Raw genomic sequence first — 16,493 nt, 5'->3', positions numbered from 1 at the left:
GACTTGGCGCCCGGACAGGATTATTTATTCATTCAATATATATACAAAAGAATCAAGGTTCCCATGACTGAATCTTTTGCCTTGTAGTGCTGTACGGCACATACTGACGACTCGTTCCACTGACGTTTTCCACGTGATCTTGACGAAACTTCCGCTTCACTGGAGGAACTTTCGTCGGCGGATCATCGGTCATTGAATGAAGCCAGCCGTGCCTTTGAATGAAATATCGCAAAATAAGCACCAAATCGATTTTTTTACCATTCCGGAGGCACTTGACTCGCGTCGAAGTCTTTCCACTTTGCGAAGTCGATCCAACGATGACGACCTAAAATTCAGTCATCTAAATGGCTTGTCGAGTGTCTAAAAATTACTCCAAATGTAGTTTTTATTTTCGTAGTATTTGTTTCCGTAGTCGTCTGTTCCCACGAGCTGGCCGGCGCGAATTTCCGCGGGGCCGTCGCTGAAATGCACCTCGAAAGGGGCCTCGTTTGCATTCGTATACCGTCTTACCGACTCAGTCGCTTTATGACGTTCCATACTCCCCCTGCGTCGCGTACGGTTCGCAGTAAATGGCCGAGATTCAGGAGCGGACGTCTCGCCATACTTTTAGGTATCACGTGAGTGACTTTCTATTGTTTGTGTAACGTACGCTATGCTCTAGTAACGGACGCCGTTTGAATTTCTCATGTCCTCTCTTTCGACGGTTTCATCGCCTGCAGGCGGCGACGACTCTCGCGGCAGTTCAGTATCGACTCGCCTACAAGAGGAATACGACGAAATCCTTCGCTACGCCGTCGTAACGCCGAAATGGGACCCCGCCTCCTTTCCACCGAACGCAGCGAAGCGCCAATCGCCTCTATCGAAAGACGACGTGATGTTACGCGGTCAGCACATCACAGTGGACGATGACGAAGAGGCGAACACGTCCTCGACGTCGGTAGAATCAGGTACAAACGCCAAAATTACGAGAAAAGTAAAGATAGTGAACTTTTAAGAAAATCTGCTCTCGCCTCCACCTCCGCCTCCTCCACGCGTCACACTTCCACTGGAAATGGACGAAGGGCAAGATCAATCGTCTCCTGGCCAATCAGAACGCAGGGGTGATGACGTAGACGAAGATATGGAACGACTCGATCATCAACTCGACACTTGGACACTGGATTTAAAGAGAAACGTTTTGGTACGGTGTCAAAAAAGGAAATTAGAGCATTTTGAATATTTTTTTCTATAGGCGGAATTTGGTCACATGAAGACTAGAATAGTTGAGAGACATAGAAGAGATAAGCATTTGAATCAAGAAAAGTGAGTACAGTCAGGGTTCAATGGTTGGCATGCGTTGACCCTCGCCCCATACTACTGTAAAAAGTTGTGTACAGTATCCGCTTGGACATTCATTAAATGGATGCATCCATTTTCGGTCGGGATGCATCCATTTTAAGTGTTACAGCGTGGTAATTATATAGCTGGTAATTTTACGGCTGGTAATTTTCGAACATTTGAACGCTTGCACTTTATTTATGACTTTGCTTCCAGACCCCTCTTCCCATACAGAATAATCCTTGGCAGAACCCTGAATACTATAGAGTGACTTAAGGCCCTAAGAATTAAAGATTAGGCCCTCAATTTATTATTTAGGCCCTGAGAATCAAAGTTTAGGCCCTCAATTTATTATTTAGACACTGAGAAATAAAAATTAGGCCCTCAATTTATGATTTAGGCTTTAAAAAATAAAAATTATGCTCTCTGTTCATTATTTAGACCCTGAGAACTAAAGATTAAGCCCTCAATTTAATATTTAGTCTCTGAAAAATAAAGATTAGGCCCTCAATTTAATATTTAGGCCCTAAAAATCAAAGATTTTGCCCTCCATATATTATTTAGACGCTGAGAAATAAAGATTAGGCCCTCAATTTAATATTTAGGCCCTGATAAATAAAGATTAGACCCTCAATTTAATATTTAGGCTCTAAGAATCAAAGTTTAGGCCCTCAATTTATTATTTACACCCTGAGAAATAAAGATTAGGCCCTCAATTTATGATTTAAACCCTTAGAAATAAAGATTTGGCCCTCAATTTAATATTCATGTTCTAAAAATCAAAGATTTTGCCCTCAATTTTTTATTTAGGCCTTGAGAAATAAAGTTTAGGCCCTCAATTCAATATTTATGCCCTGAAAAATAAAGATTAGGCCCTCAATTTAATATTTAGGCCCTGAGAAATAAAGATGAGGCCCTCAATTTAATATTTAGGTCTCGAAAAATAAAGATTAGGCCCTCAATTTAATATTAGGGCCCTAAAAATCAAAGATTGTCCCTCAATCTATTATTTAGGCCTTGAGAAATAAAGATTAGGCCCTCAGTTTATTATTTAGACCCTGGGAAATAAAGCTTTGTCTCTCGATTTAATATTTAGGCTTTGAAGAATAAAGATTAGGCCCTCAATTTAATATTTAGGCCCTAAAAATCAGAGTTTTGTTGCTCAATTTATTATTTAGGCCTTGTAAAAATAAAGATTAGGCCCTCAATTTAATATTTAGGCCCTGAGAATCAAAGTTTAGGCCCTCAATTTATTATTTAGACGCTGAGAAATAAAAATGAGGCCCTCAATTTATGATTTATGCTTTAAAAAATAAAGATTAGGCCCTCAGTTTATTATTTAGACCCTGGGAAATAAAGCTTTGTCTCTCGATTTAATATTTAGGCTTTGAAGAATAAAGATTAGGCCCTCAATTTAATATTTAGGCTCTAAAAATCAAAGATTTTGTCCTCCATATATTATTTAGAAGCTGAGAAATAAAGATTAGGCCCTCAATTTAATATTTAGGCTCTAAGAATCAAAGTTTAGGCCCTCAATTTATTATTTACACCCTGAGAAATAAAGATTAGGCCCTCAATTTATGATTTAAACCCTGAGAAATAAAGATTTGGCCCTCAATTTAATATTTAGGTTCTAAAAATCAAAGATTTTGCCCTAAATTTTTTATTTAGGCCTTGAGAAATAAAGTTTAGGCCCTCAATTCAATATTTATGCCCTGAAAAATAAAGATTAGGCCCTCAATTTAATATTTAGGCCCTGAGAAATAAAGATGAGGCCCTCAATTTAATATTTAGGCTCTAAGAATCAATGTTTAGGCCCACAATTTATTATTTAGACCCTGAGAAATAAAGATTAGGCCCTCAGTTTATTATTTAGACCCTGGGAAATAAATCTTTGTCCCTCAATTTAATATATAGGCTTTGAGGAATAAAGATTAGGCCCTCAATTTAATATTTAGGCCCTAAAAATCAGAGATTTGTCGCTCAATTTATTATTTAGGCCTTGAGAAATAAAGATTAGGCCATCAATTTAATATTTAGGCCCTGAGAATCAAAGTTTAGGTCCTCAATTTATTATTTAGACGCTGAGAAATAAAAATTAGGCCCTCAAATTATGATTTAGGCTTTAGAAAATAAAAATTATGCCCTCAGTTTATTATTTAGACCCTGTGAACTAAAGATTAGGCCCTCAATTTAATATTTAGGCCCTAAGAATCAAAGATTAGGCCCTCAATTTTTTGTTTAGGCCTTGAGAAATAAAGATTAAGCCCCAATTTATTATTTAGGCCTTGAGAAATAAAGATTAGGCCCTCAGTTCATTATTTAGACCCTGAGAACTAAAGATTAGGCCCTAAATTTAATATTTAGTCTCTGAAAAATAAAGATTAGGCTTTCAATTTAATATTTAGGCCCTAAAAATCAAAGATTTGTTTCTTAATTTGTTATTTAGGCCCTCAGAAATAAAGATTAGGCCCTTAATTTATTATTTAGGCCCTCAGAAATAAAGATTAGGCCCTCCATTTAATATTTATGTCCTGAGAAATGAAGATTAGGCCCTCAATTTTTAGGTCCTGAGAAATAAAGATTAGGCCCTCAATTTCATATTTAGGCTCTAAGAATCAAAGATTAGGCCCTCAATTTATTATTTATGCCTTGCGTAATAAAGATTAGGCCCTCAATTTATGATTTAAACCCTGAGAAATAAAGATTTTGTCCTCCATATATTATTTAGATCCTGAGAAATAAAAATTAGGCCCTCAATTTATGATTTAGGCTTTAAAAAATAAAAATTATGCCCTCAGTTTATTATTTAGACCCTTGGAACTAAAGATTAGGCCCTCAATTTAATATTTAGGTCCTGATAAATAAAGATTAGGCCCTCAATTTAATATTAAGGCCCTAAAAATAAAAGATTTGTCCCTCAATCTATTATTTAGGCCTTGAGAAATAAAGATTAGGCCCTCAGTTTATTATTTAGACCCTGGGAAATAAAGCTCTGTCTCTCGATTTAATATTTAGGCTTTGAAGAATAAAGATTAGGCCCTCAATTTAATATTTAGGCCCTAAAAATCAGAGTTTTGTCGCTCAATTTATTATTTAGGCCTTGAGAAATAAAGATTAGGCCCTCAATTTAATATTTAGGCCCTGATAAATAAAGATTAGGCCCTCAATTTAATATTTAGGCTCTAAGAATCAATGTTTAGGCCCACAATTTATTATTTAGACCCTGAGAAATAAAGATTAGGCCCTCAGTTTATTATTTAGACCCTGGGAAATAAAGCTTTGTCCCTCAATTTAATATTTAGGCTTTGAGGAATAAAGATTAGGCCCTCAATTTAATATTTAGGCCCTAAAAATCAGAGATTTGTCGCTCAATTTATTATTTAGGCCTTGAGAAATAAAGATTAGGCCATCAATTTAATATTTAGGCCCTGAGAATCAAAGTTTAGGTCCTCAATTTATTATTTAGACGCTGAGAAATAAAAATTAGGCCTTCAAATTATGATTTAGGCTTTAGAAAATAAAAATTATGCCCTCAGTTTATTATTTAGACCCTGTGAACTAAAGATTAGGCCCTCAATTTAATATTTAGGCCCTAAGAATCAAAGATTAGGCCCTCAATTTTTTGTTTAGGCCTTGAGAAATAAAGATTAAGCCCCAATTTATTATTTAGGCCTTGAGAAATAAAGATTAGGCCCTCAGTTCATTATTTAGACCCTGAGAACTAAAGATTAGGCCCTCAATTTAATATTTAGTCTCTGAAAAATAAAGATTAGGCCCTCAATTTAATATTTAGGCCCTAAAAATCAAAGATTTTGTCCTCCATATATTATTTAGACGCTGAGAAATAAAGATTAGGCCCTCAATTTAATATTTAGGCCTTGATAAATAAAGATTAGGTCCTCAATTTAATATTTAGGCTCTAAGAATCAAAGTTTAGGCCCTCAATTTATTATTTACAACCTGAGAAATAAAGATTAGGCCCTCAATTTAATATTTAGGTCTCGAAAAACAAAGATTAGGCCCTCAATTTAATATTAAGGCCCTAAAAATCAAAGATTTGTCCCTCAATCTATTATTTAGGCCTTGAGAAATAAAGATTAGGCCCTCAGTTTATTATTTAGACCCTGGGAAATAAAGCTTTGTCTCTCGATTTAATATTTAGGCTTTGAAGAATAAAGATTAGGCCCTCAATTTAATATTTAGGCTTTAAAAATCAGAGTTTTGTCGCTCAATTTATTATTTAGGCCTTGAGAAATAAAGATTAGGCCCTCAATTTAATATTAAGGTTCTAAAAATCAAAGATTTGTCCCTCAATTTATTATTTAGGCCTTGAGAAATAAAGATTAGGCCCTCAGTTTATTATTTAGGCCCTCAGAAATAAGGGTTAGTACCTCAATTTAATATTTAAGTTCTAAGAATCAAAGTTTAGGCCCACAATTTATTATTTAGATCCTGAGAAATAAAAATTAGGCCCTCAATTTATGATTTAGGCTTTAAAAAATAAAAATTATGCCCTCAGTTTATTATTTAGACCCTTGGAACTAAAGATTAGGCCCTCAATTTAATATTTAGGTCCTGATAAATAAAGATTAGGCCCTCAATTTAATATTAAGGCCCTAAAAATAAAAGATTTGTCCCTCAATCTATTATTTAGGCCTTGAGAAATAAAGATTAGGCCCTCAGTTTATTATTTAGACCCTGGGAAATAAAGCTCTGTCTCTCGATTTAATATTTAGGCTTTGAAGAATAAAGATTAGGCCCTCAATTTAATATTTAGGCCCTAAAAATCAGAATTTTGTCGCTCAATTTATTATTTAGGCCTTGAGAAATAAAGATTAGGCCCTCAATTTAATATTTAGGCCCTGATAAATAAAGATTAGGCCCTCAATTTAATATTTAGGCTCTAAGAATCAATGTTTAGGCCCACAATTTATTATTTAGACCCTGAGAAATAAAGATTAGGCCCTCAGTTTATTATTTAGACCCTGGGAAATAAAGCTTTGTCCCTCAATTTAATATTTAGGCTTTGAGGAATAAAGATTAGGCCCTCAATTTAATATTTAGGCCCTAAAAATCAGAGATTTGTCGCTCAATTTATTATTTAGGCCTTGAGAAATAAAGATTAGGCCATCAATTTAATATTTAGGCCCTGAGAATCAAAGTTTAGGTCCTCAATTTATTATTTAGACGCTGAGAAATAAAAATTAGGCCTTCAAATTATGATTTAGGCTTTAGAAAATAAAAATTATGCCCTCAGTTTATTATTTAGACCCTGTGAACTAAAGATTAGGCCCTCAATTTAATATTTAGGCCCTAAGAATCAAAGATTAGGCCCTCAATTTTTTGTTTAGGCCTTGAGAAATAAAGATTAAGCCCCAATTTATTATTTAGGCCTTGAGAAATAAAGATTAGGCCCTCAGTTCATTATTTAGACCCTGAGAACTAAAGATTAGGCCCTCAATTTAATATTTAGTCTTTGAAAAATAAAGATTAGGCCCTCAATTTAATATTTAGGCCCTAAAAATCAAAGATTTTGTCCTCCATATATTATTTAGACGCTGAGAAATAAAGATTAGGCCCTCAATTTAATATTTAGGCCTTGATAAATAAAGATTAGGTCCTCAATTTAATATTTAGGCTCTAAGAATCAAAGTTTAGGCCCTCAATTTATTATTTACAACCTGAGAAATAAAGATTAGGCCCTCAATTTATGATTTAAACCCTGAGAAATAAAGATTAGGCCCTCAATTTGATATTTAGGTTCTAAAAATCAATGATTTTGCTTTCAATTTTTTATTTAGGCCTTGAGAAATAGAGTTTAGGCCCTCAATTCAATATTTATGCCCTGAAAAATAAAGATTAGGCCCTCAATTTAATATCTAGGCCCTGAGAAATAAAGATGAGGCTCTCAATTTAATATTTAGGTCCTGAAAAATAAAGATTAAGCCCTCAATTTAATATTAAGGCCCTAAAAATCAAAGATTTGTCCCTCAATCTATTATTTAGGCCTTGTGAAATAAAGATTAGGCCCTCAGTTTATTATTTAGACCCTGTGAACTAAAGATTAGGCCCTCAATTTAATATTTAGGCCCTAAAAATCAGAGTTTTGTCGCTCAATTTATTATTTAGGCCTTGAGAAATAAAGATTAGGCCATCAATTTAATATTTAGGCCCTGAGAATCAAAGTTTAGGTCCTCAATTTATTATTTAGACGCTGAGAAATAAAAATGAGGCCCTCAAATTATGATTTAGGCTTTAGAAAATAAAAATTATGCCCTCAGTTTATTATTTAGACCCTGTGAACTAAAGATTAGGCCCTCAATTTAATATTTAGGCCCTAAAAATCAGAGATTTGTCGCTCAATTTATTATTTAGGCCTTGAGAAATAAAGATTAGGCCATCAATTTAATATTTAGGCCCTGAGAATCAAAGTTTAGGTCCTCAATTTATTATTTAGACGCTGAGAAATAAAAATTAGGCCCTCAAATTATGATTTAGGCTTTAGAAAATAAAAATTATGCCCTCAGTTTATTATTTAGACCCTGTGAACTAAAGATTAGGCCCTCAATTTAATATTTAGGCCCTAAGAATCAAAGATTAGGCCCTCAATTTTTTGTTTAGGCCTTGAGAAATAAAGATTAAGCCCCAATTTATTATTTAGGCCTTGAGAAATAAAGATTAGGCCCTCAGTTCATTATTTAGACCCTGAGAACTAAAGATTAGGCCCTAAATTTAATATTTAGTCTCTGAAAAATAAAGATTAGGCTTTCAATTTAATATTTAGGCCCTAAAAATCAAAGATTTGTTTCTTAATTTGTTATTTAGGCCCTCAGAAATAAAGATTAGGCCCTTAATTTATTATTTAGGCCCTCAGAAATAAAGATTAGGCCCTCCATTTAATATTTATGTCCTGAGAAATGAAGATTAGGCCCTCAATTTCATATTTAGGCTCTAAGAATCAAAGATTAGGCCCTCAATTTATTATTTATGCATTGCGTAATAAAGATTAGGCCCTCAATTTATGATTTAAACCCTGAGAAATAAAGATTTTGTCCTCCATATATTATTTAGACGCTGAGAAATAAAGATTAGGCCCTCAATTTAATATTTAGGCCTTGAGAAATAAAGATTAGGCCCTCAATTTAATATTTAGGCTCTAAGAATCAAAGTTTAGGCCCTCAATTTATTATTTACAACCTGAGAAATAAAGATTAGGCCCTCAATTTATTATTTACAACCTGAGAAATAAAGATTAGGCCCTCAATTTATGATTTAAACCCTGAGAAATAAAGATTAGGCCCTCAATTTGATATTTAGGTTCTAAAAATCAATGATTTTGCCTTCAATTTTTTATTTAGGCCTTGAGAAATAAAGATTAGGCCCTCAGTTTATTATTTAGACCCTGGGAAATAAAGCTTTGTCTCTCGATTTAATATTTAGGCTTTGAAGAATAAAGATTAGGCCCTCAATTTAATAATTAGGCTTTAAAAATCAGAGTTTTGTCGCTCAATTTATTATTTAGGCCTTGAGAAATAAAGATTAGGCCCTCAATTTAATATTAAGGTTCTAAAAATCAAAGATTTGTCCCTCAATTTATTATTTAGGCCTTGAGAAATAAAGATTAGGCCCTCAGTTTATTATTTAGGCCCTCAGAAATAAGGGTTAGTACCTCAATTTAATATTTAAGTTCTAAGAATCAAAGTTTAGGCCCACAATTTATTATTTAGATCCTGAGAAATAAAAATTAGGCCCTCAATTTATGATTTAGGCTTTAAAAAATAAAAATTATGCCCTCAGTTTATTATTTAGACCCTTGGAACTAAAGATTAGGCCCTCAATTTAATATTTAGGTCCTGATAAATAAAGATTAGGCCCTCAATTTAATATTAAGGCTCTAAAAATAAAAGATTTGTCCCTCAATCTATTATTTAGGCCTTGAGAAATAAAGATTAGGCCCTCAGTTTATTATTTAGACCCTGGGAAATAAAGCTCTGTCTCTCGATTTAATATTTAGGCTTTGAAGAATAAAGATTAGGCCCTCAATTTAATATTTAGGCCCTAAAAATCAGAGTTTTGTCGCTCAATTTATTATTTAGGCCTTGAGAAATAAAGATTAGGCCCTCAATTTAATATTTAGGCCCTGATAAATAAAGATTAGGCCCTCAATTTAATATTTAGGCTCTAAGAATCAATGTTTAGGCCCACAATTTATTATTTAGACCCTGAGAAATAAAGATTAGGCCCTCAGTTTATTATTTAGACCCTGGGAAATAAAGCTTTGTCCCTCAATTTAATATTTAGGCTTTGAGGAATAAAGATTAGGCCCTCAATTTAATATTTAGGCCCTAAAAATCAGAGATTTGTCGCTCAATTTATTATTTAGGCCTTGAGAAATAAAGATTAGGCCATCAATTTAATATTTAGGCTCTGAGAATCAAAGTTTAGGTCCTCAATTTATTATTTAGACGCTGAGAAATAAAAATTAGGCCCTCAATTTATGATTTAGGCTTTAAAAAATAAAGATTAGGCCCTCAGTTTATTATTTAGACCCTGTGAACTAAAGATTAGGCCCTCAATTTAATATTTAGGCCCTAAGAATCAAAAGATTAGGCCCTCAATTTTTTGTTTAGGCCTTGAGAAATAAAGATTAAGCCCCAATTTATTATTTAGGCCTTGAGAAATAAAGATTAGGCCCTCAGTTCATTATTTAAACCCTGAGAACTAAAGATTAGGCCCTCAATTTAATATTTAGTCTCTGAAAAATAAAGATTAGGCCCTCAATTTAATATTTAGGCCCTAAAAATCAAAGATTTTGTCCTCCATATATTATTTAGACGCTGAGAAATAAAGATTAGGCCCTCAATTTAATATTTAGGCCTTGATAAATAAAGATTAGGTCCTCAATTTAATATTTAGGCTCTAAGAATCAAAGTTTAGGCCCTCAATTTATTATTTACAACCTGAGAAATAAAGATTAGGCCCTCAATTTATGATTTAAACCCTGAGAAATAAAGATTAGGCCCTCAATTTGATATTTAGGTTCTAAAAATCAATGATTTTGCCTTCAATTTTTTATTTAGGCCTTGAGAAATAAAGATTAGGCCCTCAGTTTATTATTTAGACCCTGGGAAATAAAGCTTTGTCTCTCGATTTAATATTTAGGCTTTGAAGAATAAAGATTAGGCCCTCAATTTAATATTTAGGTCCTAAAAATCAGAGTTTTGTTGCTCAATTTATTATTTAGGCCTTGAGAAATAAAGATTAGGCCCTCAATTTAATATTTAGGCCCTGATAAATAAAGATTAGGCCCTCAATTTAATATTTAGGCTCTAAGAATCAAAGTTTAGGCCCACAATTTATTATTTAGACTCTGAGAAATAAAGATTAGGCCCTCAGTTTATTATTTAGACTCTGGGAACTAAAGATTAGGCCCTCAATTTAATATTTAGGCCCTAAGAATCAAAGATTAGGCCCTCAATTTTTGTTTAGGCTTTGAGAAATAAAGATTAGGCTCTCAATTTAATATTTAGGTTCTGAGAATCAAAGTTTAGGCCCTCAATTTATTATTTAGACGCTGAGAAATAAAAATTAGGCCCTCAATTTATGATTTAGGCTTTAAAAAATAAAAATTATGCCCTCCGTTTATTATTTAGACCCTGGGAACTAAAGATTAGTCCCTCAATTTAATATTTAGGCCCTAAGAATCAAAGATTAGGCCCTCAATTTTTTGTTTAGGCCTTGAGAAATAAAGATTAAGCCCCAATTTATTATTTAGGCCTTGAGAAATAAAGATTAGGCCCTCAGTTCATTATTTAGACCCTGAGAACTAAAGATTAAGCCCTCAATTTAATATTTCGTCTCTGAGAAATAAAGATTAGGCCCTCAATTTAATATTTAGTCCCTGATAAATAAAGATTAGGCCCTCAATTTAATATTAAGGCCCTAAAAATCAAAGATTTGTCCCTCAATCTATTATTTAAGCCTTGAGAAATAAAGATTAGGCCCTCAGTTCATTATTTAGACCCTGAGAACTAAAGATTAAGCCCTCAATTTAATATTTCGTCTCTGAGAAATAAAGATTAGGCCCTCAATTTAATATTTAGTCCCTGATAAATAAAGATTAGGCCCTCAATTTAATATTAAGGCCCTAAAAATCAAAGATTTGTCCCTCAATCTATTATTTAAGCCTTGAGAAATAAAGATTAGGCCCTCAGTTTATTATTTAGACCCTGGGAAATAAAGCTTTGTCTCTCAATTTAATATTTAGGCTTTGAAGAATAAAGATTAGGCCCTCAATTTAATATTTAGGCCCTAAAAATCAGAGTTTTGTCGCTCAATTTATTATTTAGGCCTTGAGAAATAAAGATTAGGCCCTCAATTTATGATTTAGACCCTGAGAACTAAAGATTATGCCCTCAATTTAATATTTAGGCTTATAAAAATAAAGATTAGGCCCTCAATTTAATATTTATTCCTTGAGAATCAAAGTTTAGGCCCTCAATTTATTATTTAGACGCTGAGAAATAAAAATTAGGCCCTCAATTTATGATTTAGGCTTTGAAAAATAAAGATTAGGCCCTCAGTTTATTATTTAGACACTGGGAAATAAAGATTTGGCCCTCAATTTAATATTTATGCCGTGAAAAATAAAGATTAGGCCCTCAATTTAATATTTAGGCCCTGAGAAATAAAGATGAGGCCCTCAATTTAATATTTATGTTCTAAAAATCAAAGATTTTGCCCTCAATTTTTTATTTAGGCCTTGAGAAATAAAGTTTAGGCCCTCAATTTAATATTAAGGCCCTAAAAATCAAAGATTGTCCCTCAATCTATTATTTAGGCCTTGAGAAATAAAGATTAGGCCCTCAGTTTATTATTTAGACCCTGGGAAATAAAGCTTTGTCTCTCGATTTAATATTTAGGCTTTGAAGAATAAAGATTAGGCCCTCAATTTAATATTTAGGCCCTAAAAATCAGAGTTTTGTTGCTCAATTTATTATTTAGGCCTTGAGAAATAAAGATTAGGCCCTCAATTTAATATTTAGGCTTTGATAAATAAAGATTAGGCCCTCAATTTATGATTTAGATCCTGAAAAATAAAGATTAGGCCATCAGTTTAATATTTAGGCCCTGAGAATCAAAGTTTAGGCCCTCAATTTATTATTTAGACGCTGAGAAATAAAAATTAGGCCCTCAATTTATGATTTATGCTTTAAAAAATAAAGATTAGGCCCTCAGTTTATTATTTAGACCCTGGGAAATAAAGCTTTGTCTCTCGATTTAATATTTAGGCTTTGAAGAATAAAGATTAGGCCCTCAATTTAATATTTAGGCCCTAAAAATCAAAGATTTTGTCCTCCATATATTATTTAGAAGCTGAGAAATAAAGATTAGGCCCTCAATTTAATATTTAGGCTCTAAGAATCAAAGTTTAGGCCCTCAATTTATTATTTACACCCTGAGAAATAAAGATTAGGCCCTCAATTTATGATTTAAACCCTGAGAAATAAAGATTTGGCCCTCAATTTAATATTTAGGTTCTAAAAATCAAAGATTTTGCTCTAAATTTTTTATTTAGGCCTTGAGAAATAAAGTTTAGGCCCTCAATTCAATATTTATGCCCTGAAAAATAAAGATTAGGCCCTCAATTTAATATTTAGGCCCTGAGAAATAAAGATGAGGCCCTCAATTTAATATTTAGGCTCTAAGAATCAATGTTTAGGCCCACAATTTATTATTTAGACCCTGAGAAATAAAGATTAGGCCCTCAGTTTATTATTTAGACCCTGGGAAATAAAGCTTTGTCCCTCAATTTAATATTTAGGCTTTGAGGAATAAAGATTAGGCCCTCAATTTAATATTTAGGCCCTAAAAATCAGAGATTTGTCGCTCAATTTATTATTTAGGCCTTGAGAAATAAAGATTAGGCCATCAATTTAATATTTAGGCTCTGAGAATCAAAGTTTAGGTCCTCAATTTATTATTTAGAAGCTGAGAAATAAAAATTAGGCCCTCAATTTATGATTTAGGCTTTAAAAAATAAAGATTAGGCCCTCAGTTTATTATTTAGACCCTGGGAACTAAAGATTAGGCCCTCAATTTAATATTTAGGCCCTGAGAATCAAAGTTTAGGTTCTCAATTTATTATTTCGAAGCTGAGAAATAAAAATTAGACCCTCAATTTATGATTTAGGCTTTGAAAAATAAAGATTAGGCCCTCAGTTTATTATTTAGACCCTGGGAACTAAAGATTAGGCCCTCAATTTAATATTTAGGCCCTGAGAATCAAAGTTTAGGTTCTCAATTTATTATTTCGAAGCTGAGAAATAAAAATTAGACCCTCAATTTATGATTTAGGCTTTGAAAAATAAAGATTAGGCCCTCAGTTTATTATTTAGACCCTGGGAAATAAAGCTTTGTCCCTCAATTTAATATTTAGGCTTTGAAAAATAAAGATGAGGCCCTGAATTTAATATTTAGGTCCTGAAAAATAAAGATTAGGCCCTCAATTTAATATTAAGGCTCTAAAAATCAAAGATTTGTCCCTCAATTTATTATTTAGGCCTTGAGAAATAAAGATTAGGCCCTCAATTTATTATTTAGACCTTGGGAAATAAAGCTTTGTCCCTCAATTTATTATTTAGGCTTTGAGAAATAAAGATTAAGCCCTCAATTTATTATTTAGGCCCTCAGAAATAAGGATTAGTACCTCAATTTAATATTTAGGCTTTGAGAAATAAAGATTAGGCTCTCAATTTAATATTTAGGCCCTAAAAATCAAAGATTTGTCCCTCAATTTAATATTTAGGCTTTGAAGAATAAAGATTAAGTCCTCAATTTAATATTTAGGCTCTAAAAATCAGAGATTTGTTGCTCAATTTATTATTTAGGCTTTGAGAAATAAAGATTAGGCCCTCAATTTATTATTTAGGCCCTCAGAAATAAGGATTAGTACCTCAATTTAATATTTAGGCTTTGAGAAATAAAGATTAGGCTCTCAATTTAATATTTAGGACCTAAAAATCAAAGATTTGTTCCTCAATTTATTATTTAGGCCCTGAGAAATAAAGATTAGGCCCTTAATTTGTTATTTAGGCCCTCAGAAATAAAGATTAGGCCCTTAATTTATTATTTAGGCCCTCAGAAATAAAGATTAGGCCCTCCATTTAATATTTATGTCCTGAGAAATGAAGATTAGGCCCTCAATTTTTAGGTCCTGAGAAATAAAGATTAGGCCCTCAATTTAATATTTAGGCCCTGAGAAATAAAGATTAGGCCCTCAATTTAATATTTAGACCCTGAGAAATAAAGATAAGGCGCTCAATTTATTGTTAATATAATTTTTCCCTGTAGGCATGATTCTCAGATGGGTCAATTGCAAAGTGATCTTGAATGTGCGAAGGAATTGCTTGTGACCTATGAGGAGTCGATTGGAAGAAAGGACGGTATTGTAGCAAATCTCACTAAAGCAGTTCAGAAGCAGGTTTGAAAATAATTAGAACAAGTAATTCATTTATTTATATGTTATTCTGTAGAAGGAGAAAATGGAGCTCCAGAGGAATTTCTGCGCCTGGAAAATTCATCACTGTGACCAGCAGAGAGAAGTAATGAAAGGAAGGCTTTTATTAGTATCCATACAATGTTTTATTTTAGGAATTTGCTAGTAAATTAGCAAGGAAACATTACTGGCGGACTATTGGCTCAAAAATATGGAGAGCATGGCATGGAATTCTTGAAGCGAAATGGAAACAGAGAGTCGAAAAAGCGTGTCAGGTGAAAAAATGAAAGAAATTAAATAAGAGCTAATTATTAATTAAATCTTTAGGCTAGAGCTGAGCAAGTGTGTCACAAACTTAGTTGCGATTACGAAGAACGAATTGCTGAAGTAAAATAATAAGCAAATTCAATTTAATTAACGAATTATTTATTTTTTAGTTGAATCGAGATCTTGAGGCTGCGAACACGGAAGTAGCTCAACTTCGCAAGGAACGCGAAAAATACGAAGAGACGATGAAACGCGCTTTTATGCGAGGCGTTTGCGCGCTCAATTTGGAAGCGATGACCATGTTTCGCGAGGGAACCAATGAGGCTCAAGCGGACGAGGAACAAATGGGGCCCCAGAGCGGATCGGGTTGGATTCCGCAAAATCCCGTCAATGTTCTTCTCGAAACGGCTCCCGCGCGCGTTGCGCCGCCGCCGTCGTCGTCGAAAGCCGGCGGGAAAACGAGAGCGGTAGCGCGCGGGGGGAGTAGGCGTGGCGGGAGCGTTCTCGTTGAAAGACACGACGATAGGGGCGTAGGTGGCGGCGAAGAGGTAGCGCGGCACGATAAGGTTCCGCCCGCTCGATTAGGAACGGGTCGCGGTGGAAAAACTCATAGACTACCCACTGTCAAAGTTGTACAGTAGTTTATACGGGTTTCGTGTGACGTAGCGCCTTTTAGAGTACGTTACGATTGCCACGTAAATAATGACTTTCGTTTTCGTTCGCTTTCTCGTCCTCATCTCGCTCTTATCCGTCGCGGTGCTCTCGAAAGAGAAGCCCAAAACAAAAAAGAGTTTAACCGACTACACGGACGAAGAAATAGACCAGCTTTTCGATCAGTGGGAGGTAAGTTTGCAGACGAATCCGGGACACTCTAAACCGGATATCGATTTTTCTCTGCAGGAAAACGAAGATGAAAAAGACCCAGACGATTACGCTCATCTGAAACCGCCAAAACAACCGAACGTCCAGTTCGATCCATCAAAACCGATTTCAAACGTCGAAGACATGCTAAAACAATCTAAGAAAGGTCAAACGCTTATGCTATTCGCCGACGTAGCGGGCACACCACGTGATCGCGCGCGCGGGGAGGCGGTTACCGCGCGCTGGCAATCCTCTCTTTTCAACGCAAATATTCACACCCAACGCTATATGTTGGATGATATGAGGGCTATATTTGTTATACAGGACGGAAGTGTCGCTTGGGACGTGAAGGATTTTTTAGTTACGCAGGAAGACTGTAGGAGCGTTGAATTGGAGCAGAAGACCTATTGGGGGCCCGGTGCCTCGGCGGAGGAGAGACGCGAGAAGGAGGCCAAGACGAAGAAGGAGGATGAGGTGAAAGAGACTGCGTTTAAGAAAATGGCCGAAATGCAAGGCAAACAGGAATTGTAATGCGAAATGATTTTTG

General features: G+C 34.2%; 3 protein-coding genes across 3 annotated transcripts; 2 read left to right on the top strand and 1 right to left on the bottom strand.

The window, feature by feature from the left end:
* Positions 1–9: 9 nt before the first annotated feature.
* LOC136196111 (NADH dehydrogenase [ubiquinone] 1 alpha subcomplex subunit 12-like) lies at positions 10–617 on the bottom strand. Its single transcript, XM_065985621.1, has 4 exons — positions 511–617; positions 372–460; positions 259–325; positions 10–212 (listed from the first exon to the last, which is right to left on the bottom strand). The coding sequence occupies exons 1-4, from the start codon at positions 600–602 to the stop codon at positions 53–55; spliced, it is 408 nt and encodes a 135-aa protein (XP_065841693.1). The 5' UTR covers positions 603–617; the 3' UTR covers positions 10–52.
* LOC136196105 (centrosomal protein POC5-like) lies at positions 516–15,848 on the top strand. The gene is made up of 9 exons (XM_065985616.1): positions 516–610; positions 662–947; positions 996–1,180; positions 1,232–1,302; positions 14,674–14,803; positions 14,856–14,924; positions 14,974–15,093; positions 15,146–15,205; positions 15,256–15,848. The coding sequence occupies exons 2-9, from the start codon at positions 686–688 to the stop codon at positions 15,724–15,726; spliced, it is 1,368 nt and encodes a 455-aa protein (XP_065841688.1). The 5' UTR covers positions 516–610; positions 662–685; the 3' UTR covers positions 15,727–15,848.
* Positions 15,788–16,477, top strand: LOC136196232 (LDLR chaperone boca-like). Its single transcript, XM_065985758.1, has one exon. It carries the CDS (start codon positions 15,788–15,790, stop codon positions 16,475–16,477), a length of 690 nt encoding a protein of 229 aa, XP_065841830.1.
* The last annotated feature ends 16 nt before the right edge of the window (positions 16,478–16,493 follow it).

Source organism: Oscarella lobularis, chromosome 15 (genome assembly GCF_947507565.1).
Source record: "Oscarella lobularis chromosome 15, ooOscLobu1.1, whole genome shotgun sequence".
Taxonomy (NCBI): Eukaryota; Metazoa; Porifera; class Homoscleromorpha; order Homosclerophorida; family Oscarellidae; genus Oscarella; species Oscarella lobularis.
This window is presented reverse-complemented; position numbering and strand designations above follow the sequence as displayed.